Source organism: Pongo pygmaeus, chromosome 19 (assembly GCF_028885625.2).
Source record: "Pongo pygmaeus isolate AG05252 chromosome 19, NHGRI_mPonPyg2-v2.0_pri, whole genome shotgun sequence".
Classification (NCBI taxonomy): Eukaryota; Metazoa; Chordata; class Mammalia; order Primates; family Hominidae; genus Pongo; species Pongo pygmaeus.
In genome coordinates, this window is record NC_072392.2 from 78,532,118 (window position 1) to 78,552,791 (window position 20,674).

At 53.9% G+C, this 20,674-nt stretch overlaps 1 protein-coding gene across 8 annotated transcripts in view; it reads right to left on the minus strand.

Moving 5' to 3' along the window:
* ARHGAP27 (Rho GTPase activating protein 27) overlaps positions 1-19,537 on the minus strand; it is a 40,006-nt gene extending 20,469 nt beyond the window's left edge. For 2 of the 8 annotated variants that reach the window (XM_054457988.2, XM_054457986.2), the window contains exons 1-4: positions 19,198-19,533; positions 18,665-18,798; positions 18,085-18,216; positions 16,092-16,766 (exon numbers count right to left, since the gene is read on the minus strand). In XM_054457988.2, the coding sequence (XP_054313963.2) occupies positions 16,092-16,748 (657 nt within the window). In that variant the 5' untranslated portion in view covers positions 16,749-16,766; positions 18,085-18,216; positions 18,665-18,798; positions 19,198-19,533. Of the gene's footprint in view, positions 1-11,856; positions 11,907-16,091; positions 16,767-18,084; positions 18,217-18,664; positions 18,799-19,197 lie in introns of those variants that run through there. The other 6 variants (XM_054457990.2, XM_054457989.2, XR_008495071.2 and 3 more) reach the window with 5 other exon arrangements.
* Positions 19,538-20,674: the final 1,137 nt, after the last annotated feature.

A 20,674-nucleotide genomic window follows, 5' to 3' on the forward strand; every position in this document is an offset into this window, starting at 1 on the left:
CTCAAATTTCCAACCCTTCCCTGCTGACTACCTTTGTCCCTTTCTCATTTCAACAAACTCAAGGCCTCTCCATGTTTTTTTTTTTTTTTTTTTAGACAGCGTCTTGCTCTGTCGCCCAGGCTGGAGGGCAGTGGCACGATCACAGTTCACTGCAGCTTTGACTTCCTGGACTCAAGCAATCCTTCTGCCTCAGCCTCCCAGGTAGCTGGCAGTACAGGCCCACACCACCACGCCCGGCTAATTTTTTTTTTTCTTTTCTTTTCTTTTTTTTAGAGACAGGGTCTGACTATGTTGCCCAGGCTGGTCTTGATCTCCTGAGCTCAAGAAATCCTCCCACCTCAGCCTCCCAAAGTGCTAGGATTACAGGCGTGAGCCACTGCACCCAGTTGGTCTCTCCAACTTAAAAAGAAAATGTTGACTAGGCCCAGTGGCTCACGCCTGAAATCCCAGCACTTTGGGAGGCTGAGGCAGGCGGATCGCTTGAGGTCAGGAGTTCAAGACCAGCCTGGCCAACATGGTGAAACCCCATCTCTACTAAAAATACCAAAAAAAAAAAAAATAATAATAGTCAGGCGTGGTGGCAGGCGCCTGTAGTCCCAGCTGCTTGGGAGGCTGAAGCAGGAGAACCACTTGAACCCCAGAGGCTGCAGTGAGTAGAGATCATACCATTGCTCTCCAGCCTGGGTGACAGACGGAGAGTCCATCTGTAAAAAAAAAAAAAAAGTTTTGTTCCCTGGACCCAGCTCTGCATCCCCTTTTAACAACTAATTCCTTTTTCCCTTCCTCCTTTTTGAGCCAGCTTCTCTGTCCCCTCACTTAGATAACCAGCCCACTGCTTAGAGGCCTTCCACCACTTCCTTGATGACAGATCTGGTCCTCCTCTGGCCTGACTTCTCTCCAGTGTTTGCTCTTTAAAATTCTCTCCTTCTTGGGCTTCCTCAGGCCAGGCCTCCTGGTTTTATTTCTTTTTCTCTGCTACTGCTCAGCAATAGGCCCCCAGGCTCCACCTCCTCTGCCACGGCCTCATGCTTGGTGTCTCACCTGGCTTCTCACTCCACCGCCTTGGGAGAGCCCAGCCCCACCGGCTGTAGATCGACAACTCACAGCAAAGTCTCCAGGCTCACATATCCCACTGCCATCTGGATGTCCTTTGTACATGTCAAAAACTGTGTGCCTCAAATCAAATTTGTCCTCTTCCTCCTCCTTCCCCGATCTCAGCATCTGCGTGACATCTACCTCTGTCACTCAAGGTAGAATCATCCTTGCCTCCTGCTAGCTATGCCTCATCTGACGCTGAGCCCCGTTGATCCGACCAGCCTAAGCCTTGCAGACCTGCCTCCTAGTTCTCAGGTAACACAGGGTTAGAGGAAGACGGAAACTACTGCAAGGAAGCAAACAGACACTTTGCAGGCAGGGCGATGAGTCAATGTCCAGGCAGAAGGAAAGGGTAGGGCTCTTCAAGGGAGATTGAAGAGACAGCCAGATACAAGGCATGGACTTGGACAGGATCCTGAACCAAACAAACCAGCTGTGAAAGAGATGTTTTAGGATAAGGCAGAAATCTGACGATGGCTTAGGTCATAGATGACACTAAGGAATTATTGTTAATTTTCTCAGATATAATAATGGTAGGTGTTTAGGGAGAAAGACATCACTTTTCAGAGATGCATGCTGAAGTTTTTTTTGTTTTTTGTTTTGTTTTGTTTTGTTTTGAGATGGAGTCTGGCTCTGTTGCCCAGGCTGGAGTACAGTGGCACGATCTCGGCTCACTGCAGGGTCCGCCTCCCGGGTTCACGCCATTCTCCTGCCTCAGCTTCCCGAGTAGCTGGGACTACAGGCACCCGCCACCACGCCCGGCTAATTTTTTTGGTATTTTTTTTTTTTTTTAGTAGAGACGGGGTTTCACCGTGTTAGCCAGGATGGTCTCGATCTCCTGACCTCGTGATCTGCCCACCTCCGCCTCCCAAAGTGCTGGGATTACAGGCGTTAGCCACTGTGCCCAGCCTCATGCTGAAGTTTTTAGGGGTGAAATATGATGTCTAGAATTTATAATTCATCACCAATAAATAAATAAAAATAAACATGGCAAATATTGTTTTTTCTCTTTTCTCTTTTTTTTTTTTTTTTTTTTTTTCTAGTAGAGCAGCCAGCAAGGAGCTGGCTCCTTGCTATTGTTAAATCTAGGCAATAAGTAACTATATTCTTTTTTCAATTTTTTTTTGAGACGGAGTCTAGCTCTGTCGCTCAGGCTGGAGCACAGTGGCGCAATCTTGACTCACTGCAACATCTGCCTCCCAGGTTCAAGCAATTCTCTGCCTCTGCCTCCTGAGTAGGTGGGATTACAGGCACCCACTACCACACTCAGCTAATTTTTTGTATTTTTAGTAGAGACAGGGTTTCACAATCTTGGCCAGGCTGGTCTCAAACTCCTGACCTTGTGATTCACCCACCTTGGCCTCTCAAAGTGCTGGGATTACAGGCGTGAGCCACTGCGCCCGGCCTGTATCCATGTCTTAAAAATATTATTGGCTGGGCGCGGTGGCTCACGTGTGTAATCCCAGCACTTTGGGAGGCTGAGGCAGGCAGATCACCTGAGGTCGAGAGTTTGAGACCAGCCTGACCAACATGGAGAAACCCCGTCTCTACTAAAAATACAAAAAAATTAGCTGGGCATGGTAGCCCATGCTTGTAATCCCAGCTACTTGGGAGGCTGAGGCAGAGAATCACTTGAACCCAGGAGGCGGAGGTTGTGGTGAGCCGAGATCGAGCCATTGCACTCCAGTCTGGGCAACAAAAGCTAAACTCTGTCTCAAAAAAAAAAAAAAAAATTATTTTTGGCTGGGCGTGGTGGCTTATGCCTGTAATCCCAGCAGTTTGGGAGGCCGAGGCAGGCAGATCACCTGAGGTCAGACTTTCAAGACCAGCCTGGCTAACATGGCGAAACCCCTCCTCTACTAAAAATACAAAAATTAGCGGGGCATGGTGGCATATGCCTGTAATCCCAGCTACTTGGGAGGCTGAGGCAGGAGTATCACTTGAACCCGGGAGGCAGAGGTTGCAATAAGACAAGATTGTGCCATTGCACTCCAGGCTGGGCAACAGAGCAAGACTCAGTATCAAAAAAAAATTATTTTTGTCCGGGCATGGTGGCTCACACCTGTAATCCCAGCACCTTGGGAGGCAGATGTAGGTGGATCATCTGAGATCAGGAGTTCGAGACCAGCTTGGCCAACATGGTGAAACCCCGTCTCTACTAAAAATACAAAAATTAGCCAGGCGTGGTGGCACGCGCCTGTAATTCCAGCTACTCGGGAGGCTGAGACATGAGAATCGCTTGAACCTGGAAGGTAGAGACTGCAGTGAGCTGAGATTGTGCCACAGCCCTCCAGCCTGGGTGACAGAGCAAGATTCTGTCTCAAAAAAAAAAAATTTTTTTGCCCGGGTGCGGTGGCTCATGCCTGTAATCCCAGCACTTTGGGAGGCCAAGGCAGGAGGATCACAAGGTCAGGATATCGAGACCATCATGACTAATGTGGTGAAACCCCGTCTCTACTAAAAATATAAAAAATTAGCCGGGCACAGTAGCAGGCGCCTATAGTCCCAGCTACTTGGGAGGCTGAGGCAGGAGAATGGCGTAAACTCAGGAGCCGAGATCGTGCCACTGCACTCCAGCCTGGGCAACAAAGCGAGACTCTGTCTCAAAAAAAAAAAAAATTTTTTTTTACTTTTTTCATGTTGGACATTTTCTTTTTTTTTAGTTTTAAATTTATTTACTTATTTTTAATATAGAGGCGAGGTCTCACTGCGTTTTTCAGGCTGGTCTCGAACTCTTGAGTTCAAGCAATCCTCCCGCTTCGGCTCCCAAAGTGCTAAGATTACAGGTGTGAGCCACCAGGCCCAGCCTATTTGGACATTATCATAATAAAAAGTAAAAAAAAAAAAAAAAAATCCCTTAAACTTTTTTACTATTCTCCATCCTCACTGTCACTACCATATAAGTGTGTGGTCTCGGCTATTTGGGAGGACGAAGTGGGAGGACTGCTTGAGCCCAGGAGGTTGAGGCTGCTGTGAGCCGTGATCGCACCACTGCACTCCAGCCTGGGTGACAGAGCGAGACCCTGTCTCAAAAAAGAAAAGAAAATAAAGTTGTTCATTATTTCTCACCTGGAAACAGACTTGCCCTTTCAGCTCCCCCTGCCCCCAAAGTGTTACAAAGTAGTTCCTCTCCCTTTCAGACACAGCTCTGGAGCCGGGATTCTGGGAATAAGGCCACTTAAACACACCCTGTTTCCCCTCTGCTGCCAACTGCGACCTGCTACTGCCTGAGTCAAGCAGAGGCTGGGGCAGTGGGTGGGTGGAACCTGGCTGGCACAGGTGAGAGGCTGTGTCCGAGGTGGAGGCTCCCAGGGGAACCTTGGGGCAGGCTGGCCCATCATGGGACCCCGGGGAGAAGGCAGGGTGGCTTTCGTACCCTTGCGCCCAGGAGCTGAGGGCGGGGCAAACAGGTGGGCCAGGTAGTCTCTACCCATAAGGCCAGGGCACCAAGGAGACAGGGAGAATTCCTGCTGGTGTTTTGACATCACAGATGTCCCATGCCCACAGGCCCACTGGCAGAGACCACCATCCCTTCTCCACTCTAGGGCCCCCCCACCAAGTGGGGTACTCCTGCAGCTCGACCCCAGCTCTGGGGAGCAAAGTCATATAAACGCACTCTGTGACAGCTCAGCAGGGGGAACAGAGAGAACCATCAAACCAGCTGCCGCCACCAGACCCCAGCACAGCCGGGACCCAGGACACACACTAAACCAGCCGCCGTTACCAGACCCCAGCACAGCCGGGACCCAGGACACACACTAAACCAGCCGCCGCTACCAGACCCCAGCACAGCCGGGACCCAGGACGCACTAAACCAGCCGCCGCTACCAGACCCCAGCACAGCCGGGACCCAGGACACACACTAAACCAGCCGCCGTTACCAGACCCCAGCACAGCCGGGACCCAGGACACACACTAAACCAGCCGCCGCTACCAGACCCCAGCACAGCCGGGACCCAGGACACACACTAAACCAGCCGCCGTTACCAGACCCCAGCACAGCCGGGACCCAGGACGCACTAAACCAGCCGCCGCTACCAGACCCCAGCACAGCCGGGACCCAGGACACACACTAAACCAGCCGCCGTTACCAGACCCCAGCACAGCCGGGACCCAGGACGCACTAAACCAGCCGCCGCTACCAGACCCCAGCACAGCCGGGACCCAGGACACACACTAAACCAGCCGCCGTTACCAGACCCCAGCACAGCCGGGACCCAGGACGCACTAAACCAGCCGCCGTTACCAGACCCCAGCACAGCTGGGACTCAGGACGCACTAAAGATGCCATCACAGGTCATGGGGAGAGACAAACTTGTCAGTGAAAGGTCACAGGACAACTGGCTGCCCATCCAGAGATAAACATAAATAAACAAGTATATAAGTAAGGGAGAGTCCACATCCCACTCTGTCCATGCACAATAACCCTCAAAGGATTAAAGATTTAAATTTTTAAAAATGAAGCCATAAATACAATCAAAGAAGAAAACAAAATCTAATATGCTGTATGTATATACATATATATAAACCTATATATTTTATATATGTGTCTCTTTATATAGATAAAAGACTTCAATATGCTGTATGTACATATAAATATATATAATATATACTATGCTGTGTGTGTATATATATAAAAGACTTAAATATGCTGTGCGTGTGTGTGTATATATATATATATATATATATGACTTTGTAACAAAGTCTCAAAATATAAAAGCCATAAAATAAATGAGTGATACATTGGACTACCTAAGTATATTTTAAGAAAACTTGTGTAGCAAAATAATGCTATTAGCAGAGTCAAAAGACAACTCATGGTGGGGGAGGGAATTACAACTCATGTAATAATAGACAAAGGATTATTTTCCCTAGTATAGAAAAAGCTACTAGAACTCAATAAGAAAAAAGCCCAACAACCCAATACAGAAACAGGCAAAGGATATAAATAGACCATTCACAGAAAAAAAAAAGGGGGGGAACAAACATCCTTTAAATGTATGAAAAGATAATCTTACTGGAAAGAGAAATGCAAATTTAAAGTACCTTAAGATAATACATTTTATGGTCAGGTTGGCAGAAAACAAAAGTTTGACAACAGTCAGTTGGCAAGGCTTTGGGGACCAGACGCTCTAATTTGTGTTGGTGAGGGCACGTTGGTATACGCCTCATGGGACATACTCATCAGATATCTATTATTTACCTTTTGACCCCAAAATCCCACTTCTGGAATTTTTCCTACTTCTACCTGTACATATATAAAAGAGTATATAAAAGAGTATTCATTATGACATTGTTGTAACAGCAAAAAATGGGAAACATTCCAAATGCCCGTCAACAGGAGACTGGTAAAATGGATTATTTGTAGTTGTAGGGAAGGAGACAGAACCTCTCTAGGTACAATCTCCAAGCTACATTGTCAAAGAAATAAAACAAAAAGTAAACAAGGTTTTTGTTTTGTTTTTTACCTTGTTTTACACACAGGATGGTGTTGCTTAAGAGAGAGAGAGAAAATTAAGTAATCAGATACATAGTTATACTAGTTTGTACTCAGAAACTTTGGAAGAATGAAGAAAGAATGAATGAAAGGGGTGACTTTTGAGTTGATGGAGAACAGAGCAGGGAAACGGTGTACATGGGAGATTTTTACTATAGACTTTAAAATATTGCTTTGATTTTTAAAAAACCCTGTAAATATACTATCTAGTAAAATAAATTCAAGGCTATTGGCAAAATAGAGGGGCTGGAGAATGCAATTACAACTTGAATACAAACTCTTAAGGAGACTCAAATCAAGCAGAGTTTTTAAAAAGGACTGATTTTGGCCGGGCGCGATGGCTCACACCTGTAATCCCAGCACTTTGGGAGGATGAGGCGGGCGGATCACGAAGTCAGGAGATTGAGACCATCCTGGCTAACACAGTGAAACCCCGTCTCTACTAAAAATACAAAGAATTAGCTGGGCGTATTGGGGGGGACCTGTAGTCCCAGCTACTCAGGAGTCTGAGGCAGAATGGCGTGAACCCGGGAAGCGGAGCTTGCAGTGAGCCGAGATTGCGCCACTGCCACTGCACTCTAGCCTGGGCGACGGAGCAAGACCCCATCTCAAAAAAAAAAAAAAAAAAGGACTGATTTTTAGAACTTAAAATATGTTATTGTACTACTTGAAGGAGAAGAAATTCACTCTTGAGATTCAAATTTGCAGCCTGGAAGGTCAAGAAGAAATATCAAACCTCAGAGCAAAAGTACAACAAGAATGAAATAAAGAGGCCAAAGATAAACTGGGGGGGACCCATCAGGAGCACTCACATGCAAAGGAAAGAAAAGGTAAAAGAAGCAATAATCAAGCAACAGTCCGGGGCAGTGGCTCACGCCTGTAATCCCAGAACTTTGAGAGGCCGAGGCAGGCAGATTGCTTGAGCCCAGAAATTTAAGATCAGCCTGGGCAACATAGTGAAACCTTGTCTCTCCAGAAAATACAAACAAAATTAGCTGGGCGTGGTGGCGTGTGCCTGTATTCCCAGCTTCTCAGGAGGCTGAGGTGGGAGGATCACTTGAACCCAGGAAGTCGAGGCTGCAGTGAGCCGTGATCGTGCCATAGCACTCCAGCCTGGATGGCACAGTAAGACCCTGTCTCAAAAAAATAAAAAATAAAGAAACAATAATCAAATCAAGCAACAAATAGATGTTCCTAAGCTGAAAAAAGACCGGAGTCTACAGAGTGACAGGTCCTGTAAGCTCCAGATGAGGGTGCTGAGAAAAGAATCCCCAGTGAGGCATGTGCTAAAGAATATGTGTTTGATTAGGAACCCCAGAGAAGGGACAGCTGCCAATAATGAAATGGAAAGTGTAACAGGAAGAAAAAGGAAATCGATAACCAGATCAGAGGGAAAAAACTGCAAGGTAAACTAATAACTGTAAAATAAGCCAAAGGTAATCAAATCAAGTACAATAGATCAATTGTTAAATGAAATGTGAACAGATTGAATTCTCCTACTAAAAGACAAAGAGTCAGCTTGGGTTTAAAAATACAGTGATAGGCTGGGTGCAGTGGCTCACACCTGTAATCCCAGCATTTTGGGAGGGTGAGGCAGGTGGATCACTTGAGGTCAGGAGTTTGAGACCAGCCTGACCAATGTGGTGAAACCCTGTCTCTACTAAAAATACAAAAATTAGTTGGATGTGGTGGCGTGTGCCTGTAATCCCAGTTAATCAGGAGGTTGAGGCAGGAGAATCACTTGAACCTGGGAGGCAGAGGTTGCAGTGAGCCGAAATCGCACCACTGCACACCAGCCTGAGTGACAGAGCAAGACTCCATCTCAAAAAACAAACAAAAATCCATGAAAATAATAAAAATACAGTGGCGACAGGCAACATGAAGAAACCCCATCACTACAAAAAAATACCAAAAAAAAAAAAAAATTAGCTGGGCATGGTGGCACACGGGCCTGTGGTCCCAGGTTCTCGGGGTGCTGAGGCAGGAGAATTGCCTCAGCCAGGGAGGCTGAGGCTGCAGGGAGCCATGATCACACCACTGCACTCCAGCCTGGGCAACAGAGGGAGACCCTGTCTCAAACAAAACAAAACAGTGACGTGACGTACGCAAGAAATTAGTAGTTTCAAAAAATGATAATAGTAGGAAATAAAAGAATGCTAAGCAAGTACAAAAAAAAGATAAAGTAAAATAAGGAGTGGTCATATTAACAATAGAAGGGTGAAATTTAAGGTTAAGCACTATAATAGGGTAAAGAGGGACACCATGTAATGATAGAAAAGCACAATCTGTAATGACAGAACACTCGAAATCTGCATCCTCCCGACAGCATCATAGTTAAATATAAAAAGCAAAAACTAGGAAAAGCACCAGAAGAGCTTTATAGAGAAAATTTGAGTGGAAGGTTTAACATAACACATCTCTATCAGAATTAGAGTAAAAGACCCCTGCCCCCAAGCAAACAATACAAAGGAAATGAAAGTTTGAATAATATAATCAATAAACATGATTTGATGCAGATAGTACCTTATATCCCTTAAATAGAAAATATGCATTTTTCCAGCCAGGCGTGGTGGCTCACACCTGTAATCCCAGCACTTCGGGAGGCTGAGGTGGGTGGATCACTTGAGGTCAGGAGTTCCAGACCAGCCTAGCCAACATGGCAAAATCACCTCCGTACTAAAAATACAAAAATTAGCCCGGCGTGGTGGCGCACAGCTACTTAGCTACTAGCAGTAGCTACTCAGCTACTCAGGAGGCTGAGGCAGGAGAATCACTTGAACCCAGGAGGTGGAGGTTGCGGTGAGCCGAGACCACACCACTGCTCTCCAGCCTGGGCGGCACAGTAAGACTCCATCTCAAAAAAATAAAATAAAAATAAAAAAAGAAAATATGCATTTTTCTTATATGTCTGTGAAAAACTTAGCAAAATCATTTACTTGGTCACAAAGAAATTCATAATAAATTTTAAAAGTGGAAAGTTTATACATCTGGAGAAAACGAATGCTTTCCTAGTAAAATATAAAATGGCCAAAATTAACTAGAAGGTGAGTAGAAACTTAAATAAACTAATTACCACTGATGAGAAAAAAAATCTGCCACTGAAAAAGGCACCCGGTCCAGAGGGTTTCATGAGAGGGAACTGTAGAAACCTTTTGAATTCATCTCTGCCAACACCTTCCTCCTCCAGGAAGCACTCCTGGATTTCCCTCTTGCCAACAAGATTCTGGGAGGGCAGCTACTCCAACATGCCCCCCACAGTTCTTTGCAGACATATCACATCATATCATATCATATCATATCATATCATATCTTCCATACCATAACTGCCATGCCATACAATATCATAACTGGATCTGCTGTTCAATTTCTCCTGGACAGTAAGCTACCTGAGGACAGGAGCTGTCGTTTATTTTTCATTGCTCCCTAGCCCCCAGTACAGCGGCTGACATTCACTGACTAGGTGAATATGGTAAGTGAAAAAGCAGAAGGCACAATCGTCATTACGTTGTAATGTCTCTATGGGAACTGCCCAAGACATATGCATAAGAAGGCAGAATAAATGGGAAGAAACCAACATGCTCACAGTCATTCGATTGAGATTTCCTCCTGTTATTCAAATATTTGTAATGGAGTGAAGCTATTTTTATAGGGAGGGAAAGTAATTGACACATCTAACTGGGCCAAGGAGGAGAAAGAAGGGGGAAGCTGGGAGGATTCTGCAGGCAGGCCCTTCTGCTACCTCTGCTTCCTCTCTCTGGCCCAGCCCCTAGACAGACATGGAGGCCTGGGCAGGGGCCCCTGCCCCCTTCCTTTCATGCCTCACAGGGGACCTCCAGCCAGGAGAAGGCGAGGAGGCAGGGTGGGCACCCACAGCAGCCTCAGCTGGACAGAAGGGTTCTGCGGGCCTCACCCGGCTCAGGCAACAGCTCTGGAAGTTCCCTCAACACCAGAATCCTTTTGCAATCTGGAAACAGAGCTTCCCAAATTTTAGCATGAGCACCTGTGCCCCTGTGCCCCAGAGCCCTAGTCCTGGCAGCCCTGTTTCCCCTTCAATATGAACCAACAGCCACTGACCTCTCACTCCCCGGTACAGATCCAGCGCCCAATCTCCCTAACATTCAGGCATGGAGTCTCGACCACATCCCTGGTCATCAGCTACGCCCTAGTCACGATCATGGACTTTCCCATTCCCCAGGGCCTGGCACTGACCACCCATCCAGGCTGGCATTCAGTACTGATGCCCACCCCTCCCTGTACTGGACGCAGTCAGCTCTAAGAAGGGCAGAGAAAATAGGTCTATGGGAGCTAAGCTATGAGGACGCAAAGGCCTAAGAATGATATAATGGACTTTGGGGACTTGGAAGTGGGAGAAGGGTGGGAGCGGGGTGAGGGATAAAAGACTACACATTGCGTACAGTGCACACCACTCGGGTGACAGGTGCACCAAAATCTCAGAAATAGCCACGAAAGAACTTATTCACGTAACCAAACACCACCTGCTCTGCAAAACCATTGAAATAAACATTACAAAAAATAGGTCTAGAGTGAGGTCAACTGCTGAGGCCTGGGAAGAAAGTGAGGGGGCAGGTGGGCTTGTCCTGGGGCCCATCTCAGGCCCCTGGGCACTGAAGGGAGCCAGGGACTAAGAGGTGAAAGCCAGGCACAGGCTCCAGCGAGACCTGAAGAGATCATGGGGCCTGCAGGAGAGCTGGGGGGTACGGGTGGTGTGCAGGGAGATCTCTGGGGGGACAGCAATGTGGGGTGAGGGTGGGAGGGAGATCCAAGAAGCTGCTCTCTCCTAAGTCAGGTCCTGGGCAGGCAGAGGGGCTCCTGGGACAGCCTGGGGCTGCAGGTGAGTCACTGGGAGGGAACTGGGTCAGGTGTAAAGAAACCAGCAGGGCCACCCCAGGGCGGCTGCCCCACCTGGGGGTTGGTGTGGCCGTTGCCGGAGGAGGGAGTACAAGCAAGGGGCTAGCTGGAGTCCCCTCAACTTGGCCTCAGCTTCCTGCTGTTACCAATGCCCCTTGCCAAAGTCCCCCTAGCTGGCCCCGAAGGGGGACAGGAGGGTCTGTCCTGAAGCCAGTTCCTTTCTCTCAATCACAGTGGCCTCGGGCTGCCCTTGGAGTTTGTCCTAGGAAGTGGGTGCTGGGCCTGGATCCAGAGGGGAGGGGCCCCTAGGTGGGTTTTAGGATTCGGGAAAGGGAGGGGAGAGAGTGGGGAAACTGCTGTGGCCGCCCCCTAGTCCCCCAGGGGCGAGGACTCACTCAGTTCCCAGCGAAGGAGGAGGAATGAGGGCCCCGGGCTCCTTCCAGTCGGGGCTGCCTGCTCAGGTGCGGCGCCTCCAGGGCTGCTTGTATAAGAAGGTGTAGCGGCCCTGCTGGAACTTCCCTCCCAGCGGCCAATGCCCCAGCAGCAGGGGCGGGCTCCAGGCCAGCTCCACCTGCCTGGGCCTTCCCACCTCTGGGCGGGGATGGTGACCGCACCCTGAGATCCCAGAGCCAGGACCACAGCCACGGGAAGAGTCTCAGAGGCCCCTTTATTGCACCGGCTTTGGCCTGGCTTCCCAGGGCTCCCTGAGTGGCCTCTTTGGGGGAGAGGAGTCATCCCTGCTGACCTCCCCTGTCTCCCTCTCTCCCCTCTCAGAAGGGTTTGCTTCTGCCCTCTCCTGGGCAGCAAAAGAACAAGAGATGTCCCTCTCCTGGGACATCAACTCTTCCACAACAGGGCTGGGCACACGGGATGCTCAGAAGAAGGAGCGCGTGCCCGCCTTCGGCTTGTACTGTTCTTGTTGCGGGGAACAGGGTGGCCAACCCTAAAGGCCACCTGGCTGAAACTGAACCTGGTGGCCAGGGTGGGGCTTGGGATCGGGGGCCTGGAATTGTCCTGAACACAGCCACTTCCTGGCTGTGTGAGCTTCGTCCTGTCACTAAACCTCTCTGAACCTCTGTTTGTACTCAGGGCAAATGGAGGTACCTACACCTGCCTTCCAAGCTGCTGGAACTTAACCCTGGGTTACAAGCCTTTGAGCAAGAGCCCACAGGACTGTTAGCCCCTTTGGGACTGCGTCTTACCACACTTTGTCCCCAGTGTCCAGCACGGTGACCAGCCCACCCCCAGTGCTCAATATGTGCGATTAGAGTGCATGGGGAGTGACAAGGCTGTAAAACACCATCCATGGCAGGAGCTCCTCTGTTCTGGGGGTCCCTGGCTCTGCCCGGTAGCCTGCCCTAAGCCCTGAGCTGCTGCCTGACAGAAGGGCATCCCCACATCCCACACTCCCCAGTGCCCCCGTGCCATGCCATCCCCACATCCTGTCCCCTCTGTTCTGCACCCACTTTCTTCCGAGTTCCCTTCTCAGCAACAACCTCCTCCCCATCTTCAGCCTCCCCATCTCCTGCCCACCCACCTGAACCTGGGGACGGTTCCATCCATGACCTACACCCCCTCTGGCCACACTGTGTCTCCGTCTCTCCTTCTGCCTATTGTGTACACGCTCAATTCGCACCCTCACTTCACTACTGACCACTGCCCTCTGCCTTCAGCACCCCCTGACCAGCTGAGCTTCTAGTGGCCACTTCGGATAAGTGTTATGTGGCCTTTCTCTCACATGCCCTTCCTGTGCGTCCTTCTTCTGGACACTTCTTGGCCTCTGAGCCAGCACTCTCATGCTTCTCTTCCCTTTGTCTGGCACCTAAATCCAGGCGGGCCCCATCTTTTCTCCACCCTGCTCCTCCCCAAGTCATCCCCCCCTCAGTAAGCAGCACCACTGTCTGCCCACGAGTGCCAGCTGAACTCAACCCGATTTCCCTCCCACCTCCCTCGGCCCCCAGACCCTGCCCATCCACCTCCCAAACCTCTGTTTCCACCACATGCCCACAAGACCACCGAGAGCTTCGACCATTCTTGAAGCCCTGGCCACAGGGATTTTTTTCTCAATCCCACTCCTGTCTCTGCTAAAAGCCTCACAGCGGCTGCAGGATAACGTGCACATTCCTGGCAAGGGCCCATGAGGCCCCGCCCGGGTGGGCACCCACTCTCAACCCCATGCTCCACTCTGAGCCCCGGCCCCATGTCTTCTCTTGCTGGCCTCCTATCCAAGAGGGTGAGTCCCCCAGGACCGTGGCTGTGCCTCAGTCCTCTCTAGATCTGAAGGCTCACCAGGGCTTGGCAGGTATTCGGCTAGTTCATGCCTAATGAACGAGTGAATGGGCCTGGAGGATCATGGTGGGGAAACTCCGCCTGGGACAACTAAGGGCAGGGGTGGGGTTCCCTTTCGGGGTGCAGGGCCAACTCCCTACCCTGGACTTTGTTGGGGGTGGAGCGCCAGGGAGACCCACAGCTACCTCTTCAATAAAGCTCCGTGGCAGGGAACGTGGTATTATTGCACCCATCGCACAGGGGAGGAAACAGGACCCGAGATGCAAAGTGACTTGTGGAGGTCACACAGTGAATTAGGACCACAAGTGGGGCCAGGGAGCAGCCTGTCTCTGGCCAATGTCCTAGATTCCCCCCCCCCCCCCCGGGTAAGTCCCCTACCCCCATCACCTGTGCCCCTCCCCCCATATGCCACTGCAACTGGGAACCTGCTGGGAGCTGGAGGAAGGATGGACAGAAGAGGCCACCTGGCAGGCGCCCTGGCAGCCGGGGTGATCTGTCTTCTCAGGAGATGTCAGGACCTGGGCAGTCTCCTTCCTCTTTGGTCCTGGGGCCTGGGGTGTTGGCCCTTGCAGACCTACAGAGCCCTGGCTCATAGGTAAAGGGCTGCCGCACCTCTGCGCTCCTCAACACACACTCTCTGTGCACTCTGTCTGAGCCAGACCCTGGGCCAGATGCGAGGTTCAAAGAGCAAGGCCATTCCCCCACCTCCAGGGCTTCCGCTCAGATGGGCAGGCACCCTCCCACCGTCACCAGCACAGAGAATGTGGAGAGGCCCAGAAGTGCGCCGCCGGGAACCTGCTCAGGAACCGGAGGGGCGCTGGGGGGAAAGAGCGCTGGGATCCAACCACCCATCCCAGAGAAGCTGCCTGGCCGGCTGGCAGGGGCGCGAGACAGGAACACGCCGCGGTGCCCAGCCCCGCCCGCCGGGTGCCATTCTCCAACCTGGCCACAAGGCGGCGGGGTGCCGCTGCAGAAGCCCGAGTGAAGGCGGCGGAGACCCAGGGAAGCCAACCGAGGACTACCCAGACGGCCTGGGTGGACCCCCTGCTGCTGCCAAGCGCTTCGAAGCCTTACCTTGTTTAAGGCTCACAACCCTAATCCTTAAGTATTGTGCTTACACCGGAGGACGCTGGACCTGGGGGAGCGTCCTCGCGTGTAAGTTAAGTGGCTGTCAGCGCTGGCAGGTGACCCAGCAGAATCCAGTTCCCCTTTCCCTAGTCTCAAAACCTGAGCTCTGCATTGTAACGAGTCGGGCGGAGGGAACACCCAGCAGCGGGCCTACGGAGGCGTGTCTCCTTCGTCTGGGCATTCCGGACTCAGTCCTGGCACATGGTGGGCATCAATGTTCATGGTAATGACATCAGGCACAGCGAAAGAAATCAGAGGCTCCCAGGGATCAGAGGTCATCTGTCCAACCCCTTCCTTTGAGCTAAAGAACAAACCGAGACCCTAAGAGAGGAAAAGAACTGCCCCTAGATCGTCACACGGCCGGTGGCAGATGGCAGAACGGTTCTGAGCATCTTTTTTTCCCCCTTGGGCTGCCCCTCTCTGAAAAGTTCCTAAAGTTCAAAATGTCAGGGTCGCCCAGAGTGTTCTGAGGATGTAAGACCTGTTTTTAAAACGTGCTCTATTTTCGATTTCCCAGATTAACACAATTGGACTCTGAAGGGGGAAAAAAAAAAACAACCTCACTTAACCGGACGTCTTTCTGAAACAAACCCATCAAGAGTTCTTTAAAAAAAAGGAACTGAAATGCTGGAAGCACCCTCAAAGGGAAGAAGACGCCTGACTTTCACATCCACCCTCTCATCTGACCCCAGGATCCTGGGAGACCGGCAAGGCGGTTGAGCCGGGGCAGGCCCGCAATCCCCGGTTCCGTGCCCAGATGCGCTTCGGAATACAGAACAGCTGGGACTTGGAAAGATAATATGGGGCACACACCTGCAGTAGGTTATATAACCTCCCAGCAGGGCTTGGGGCAGCAGCCGACCATCGAGCTCATTTGCATTTCTGCAGCGAAACATGAATATTCACACAAGTGCGATAAATAAAGACCATCAGCAGCCTCACATCAGTTCAAGCGCAATTTTGCCACCAATTGGATTACGAAAAACCTCTGGGCTTCCAGGGAGCTTTGGAGCTTGGGAATTGCTGATGAGGGACTGCGGGCCTGCACCCCTCACGTTTCGCGTTGGGGAGAGGGAGCTCATCCGAAGTCTTCGGACGGAGGTGGGCGTAGTGCCCGACGCTGAGCGGAGCGGGTCTCCTAGCGCCCCGGCTCCGTGCCGGCGCGGTCCCTAGCGCGCCACCCGCCTCCGCGCCCCCGCGCCGGGGGAGGTACCTGCTCTGCGCTCTCCTCCCGCGGCTGGACGTGCAAGTCCTGGATGACCTCGTAGACGTTCTCTGAGTCGCTGCGCGCCAGGGGCCGCGGGCACACCCAGGAGCCCGCCACGCTGCAGGCCTTGAAGCTGCCGCTGCTTCCTAGGAGGCCGGCGGGAGGCAAGACGGCGGTGCAGGCCAGGTCGTCCAGGGACTGCGCGGGCCGCACGGGCGCCGCGGGCCGCAGGTACAGGCAGGCTGGCAGGCCCGGCGCCGGGCTGCTGCGCTGGGTCGCGGCGCCGCGTAGCGCAGGGCCGCACAGGGAGCTGGCTCGGCCTCCGGACTCCGCGGGGGCGCCGTCGGGGCCCGCGGCCGCCGCCGCGCTCACAAACCGGTAGTCGTAGGCGAGCGGCTCAGGGGCCGCGGGGCTCGGGTGGGGACCTGGCAGCGGGGCGGCGGCAGGGTTGCCCAGCGCGGGCAGCTCGCGCACGTACTGCGCAGGCAGGTAGAAGGGGCGGCCGCCGGGCTCACGCCGCACGTGCCACCAGTGCTCGGTGCTGCGCCGCAGCAGCCGATAGCGCTCATTCGGCCTGATGGCCACGCGGCGCCCGTCCTTGCCGGTGTACTCGAAGGGGTGCTCCACCAGCACGTACACGTCCCCATCCACGTCCGCCGCCATCGCGGCCGCGGCGTTTTCCTGCGGGCAACAAAGAGGGCCGGGGAGGTCAAGACCACCGAGCCTGGAATAGCCCCGCACTCGGGGACAGACTTGGGTTCGAGTCCCGATCCTGCACTCGCCGTTCGCCTTCGGGCCTCAGTTTTCCCATCTCTAAAATGGCAACTTGCATAAAATCACATCTAAGGCTTCCATTCTTACACTCAGTGCTGGAATTAGGACAACCCTTCGTTCTGTGGGGTTGATTATAAGATTTGACCCTTGCTTCAGTCCTGCGGTGGGGAGATTGTGGGTAGTCTTGGTCCAAATCGACTGCGAGGGAAGCCTTGGCTTGAAAACGAGGGGTGATTGCCCGCTCTAAGGTCGACACCAAGCTTGCTTAATAGTTGACTGCGCCTTAGTTTTCCCGTCAGTCAAGTAGGAAGAACACCCCATTTACTGCCGCTCCCCGGCTCTGTCCCGAAGCCTCCTGCCCGCAGAGAATCCGCAGAGGGTCTCATAGCACTGCCTCCCTCCAGGAGCTTGCGCCCAGACCCCCTGGTCAGAGTTGGAATGCGGGCTCTGTAAGGGGCCCAGCGAACAGCTCTACCTGGGGGCTGACCCTGCCCCGCTTAGTCCAAGGGCCTTGATGTAGAGGCCTCCGCTGCCAATGCGGGGGAACCGGTTCTCTCGGTTTCTCTTTCCTTCCCCAGCTGCATCACCGCAGACGTGAGCCCGAGCCCAGCCCGCCCAGCCCGGCCCGCACCGCCCCCTGCTCTCCGGCTCTCACGCCGCCCCCCGAGAAAGGCTCTGCCCCTGTGGCCTGCCCACCTGCCCTGTGACCCTACAGTGTCCCCACGAGTGGCTCCTGGAGAATACACTCTGAGACAGTGACTATAAGTGCGGAGTCCCAGAGCAGGGCCACCCAAAGCTCTCCGCAGTGGTGGTCATAAGCCCCGCTCCCACCCGGGCTTCGGGGTGTCAGGGATGGGGGAGAGCCTAACTAAATCTGCCTGCGCCCCTCCACCAAAGCCATGAGTCGGTGGTTTTCTCCGGAAGTGCATGGCCCCTCCAAACTCCCACACTGACCACACCTCCTCCTGCTCCCTAAGGTGGCCCGGACCCGGGGCCAGGAGACCGCCGCTTGCCGAGGCAGAGGAGCAGGTTCCAACGGGGGCCCCAGCAGGGCTCCTCCGCCACTTTGTCAAGCGTTCCTCGACGAGGAAAGGGTGTAAACTGAGTCACTAAGTACATTGGGCCCCGGAGGCGGGGTCATCGAGCTGCCCAGTACTGACCCAACAAACCCCAAGCAGGACACTCCCCCGGCGCCCCTTCCCCTTGGACCCCGCAGCGCACTCACGTCGGCTGGGCGGGCCTCAGGGAGCCCATGGGCTGGGTGGGCGGAGCCGGCGGTGGCTGCAGGTTAGGCCCCTACCATCGCCCTGGGCGGGGTTTCCAGGGGCGAGGCCGGAGAGGCTGCGCGGAACAGGAGCTGGCAAGCAGAGCGAAGAGGGACAGGGACGCTCAGGAGTGCTGTCACCGATACCCAAAGCAGCCGTATCTGGGTGGGGCGAGGAGGAGCCTGAATGCCTCTGCTGGGGACCTTGGGGGGCATTGGGATGAAGCCCAGAGCAGAAGGCCGGCACCTGGAGCCGGGACGGCTGCGTCTGAAGGGGCACTGGCGGGTCGCGAGCGGAGCCCAAGGAGGATGGGACCGCCCCTGCTCCGCCTTCCCCCTCCATTCCCCCCTCCCCGGGATTTGCTGTCCGGGAGTCCCTGCGTCCCTCCCGTGCGCGGCTCTGGGAATGCCGGGCTAGGGCTGGTTGTCTCGTGCGGGCGTTCCCGTTCCCGGGTAGGTCATTTGCACCCTGAATCACCCACTGCGAGCCCTTCCAACCGGATTGCAAACCCGCCCGCTCCGGGCCCACCTCCTCCCTCACCAGGGCCTTTCCCGGCGCAGCCCGGCCGGGCCTGGAAAAACTCCGAGCGGGATTCCCAGCGCAGGGACGCCCACCGGAGCTCAATGTCTCGGGCTGGATAAGAAGGGGACCCGGCCTCGGTTCCTTCCCCGACCCTGGAGAAACGCAGAGAAGGGGAGGGATTGGGGAAGCCGGGAGGATCCCTGGAGCGCGAGAGCGCACCAGTCGCCAAGAGGTCCCCTGCGTCCACTGCCCAGGCGACTCAAGCTACAGCGGCGTCAACGCCTGGGTCGGCGCTGGGGGCCTGGGCCTGCTCCCCTCCAGCCCCCAGATGGAGGGCAGCCCTTCGCCTACCTTCTCCCCGTGGGATGCGGCCCGCGCAGCTCCCGCCCCAGCGCGGAGACAAGGGGAGCAGGCGCGCGGAGCTCCCGGGTGCGGACCCGCCACCTGCCGCACCCTTCCCTCCCCCACCCTGCCCTTTCCCCACCCCCACCCCACTTCCCACCCCCAACCCCCGCTCGGCGCCCCAATCCCGACCCTGCCTGCCCGGGCACCTCGGGGCGTCCGCTCTCCGGCTTCGCCTCCACTTGCCCCGGCAGGCGCGCGTGGGCTCGGCGTCCCGCGCTCCCTCCTCGACTGTGCGGCTCCCGCGCTGCCCGGTTTCCTGTTCAACAATATGACCAGGGAGGCACCGGCGGAGAGCGCCCGACAGAACTTCCTCCCGGACTGGGGCTGGGCTGCGGTTGCGAGAGACAATCCCCGGTGTCCTGGCTTCCTGTACCCTCTGGGCCGGGCCAGCGCCTGAGGAGCGAAGACGCCACCCCCTCCCCTGCACTTCCCGGGATCCTGGGCCACACCTGGCTGTCTCCAGGGAGAAAGAGGCTGCGAGGCTGAGATGGTGGGACTGGGGAGGGCGGGAGCCTCCCCCGCAGCTTCTCCCGGCCAGATTGCCCTCCCACCATCCTCCACCCCTTCTTGATCCTTGTGGGGAAGGAGGGCCACCCTCCAATCCGTCCACAGGGTAAGCTCAGAACAACCTCCAGGAGTCCAGCCGCAGGGCCCTCCGCCTTGGGGTTCTTCTGTTTGGGAATTTTCTGCCTCTCTGGACAAGCAGCCTCGCCCTGATCTGAGCCTGCACTCACTCCAGACATTACAAGCCACAGCCCCAGCACACCACCTGCCCCCAGGGGCCCCAAGGAACAGTTGTGCCTGTGGACCTGGCTGTGTGTGCCAAGAGCTGGCTGATTCAGGCCAGTGTTCTGGGAGGAAGAAGGGCCTGCATCCCAGGCCATGGCCTCTCTTGACACCACCTCCTGGGGACCCAGGGTTGGGTGGGAAGCTGAATCTGGCCACACTCGTTCTGGAACTCCCTTACCTCTATATCTTTGCCTCTGCTAGGCATTGCCCACCTGTGAGTCCACACTTCCTCTGAGAATCTCAGTGTGTCTGAGCCTTGGTGGCACCTTGGGACCCTCCAGGGTGGGCACACAGCAGAACTCAGCATTGGTCTTTGGTGCCCGACATGTTTAGAAAATAGTGGCTGGTGCCGGTCACGGTGGCTCACGCCTGTAATCCCAGCACTTTGGGAGGCTGAGGTGGGTGGATCATGAGGTCAGGAGATGGAGAAACCCTGGCTAACACGGTGAAACCCCGTCTCTACTAAAAATATAAAACATTAGCCAGGCGTGGTGGCGGGAGCCTGTAGTCCCAGCTACTCCAGAGGCTGAGGCAGGAGAATGGTATGAACCCAGGAGGCGGAGCTTGCAGTGAGCCAAGATCGTGCCACTGCACTCCAGACTGAGCGACAGAGCAAGACTCCGTCTCAAAAAACAACAACCAAAAAGAAAAAAAGAAAATCGTGGCTGAAGGAATCCTCTCTCCCTCCCTACCTTTTAGGTCCCTCTCCACCTGCAGCACAGCCAGGCAGCGGCTGGCAGTGGTGATGGTCTTTGCGTGGGGTCAGGCAGGTGTGATGCCCCACTCTGCTGCTTGGTGGCTGGTAGGCCTTGGGAGTTCTGCCTTATCTCTGCA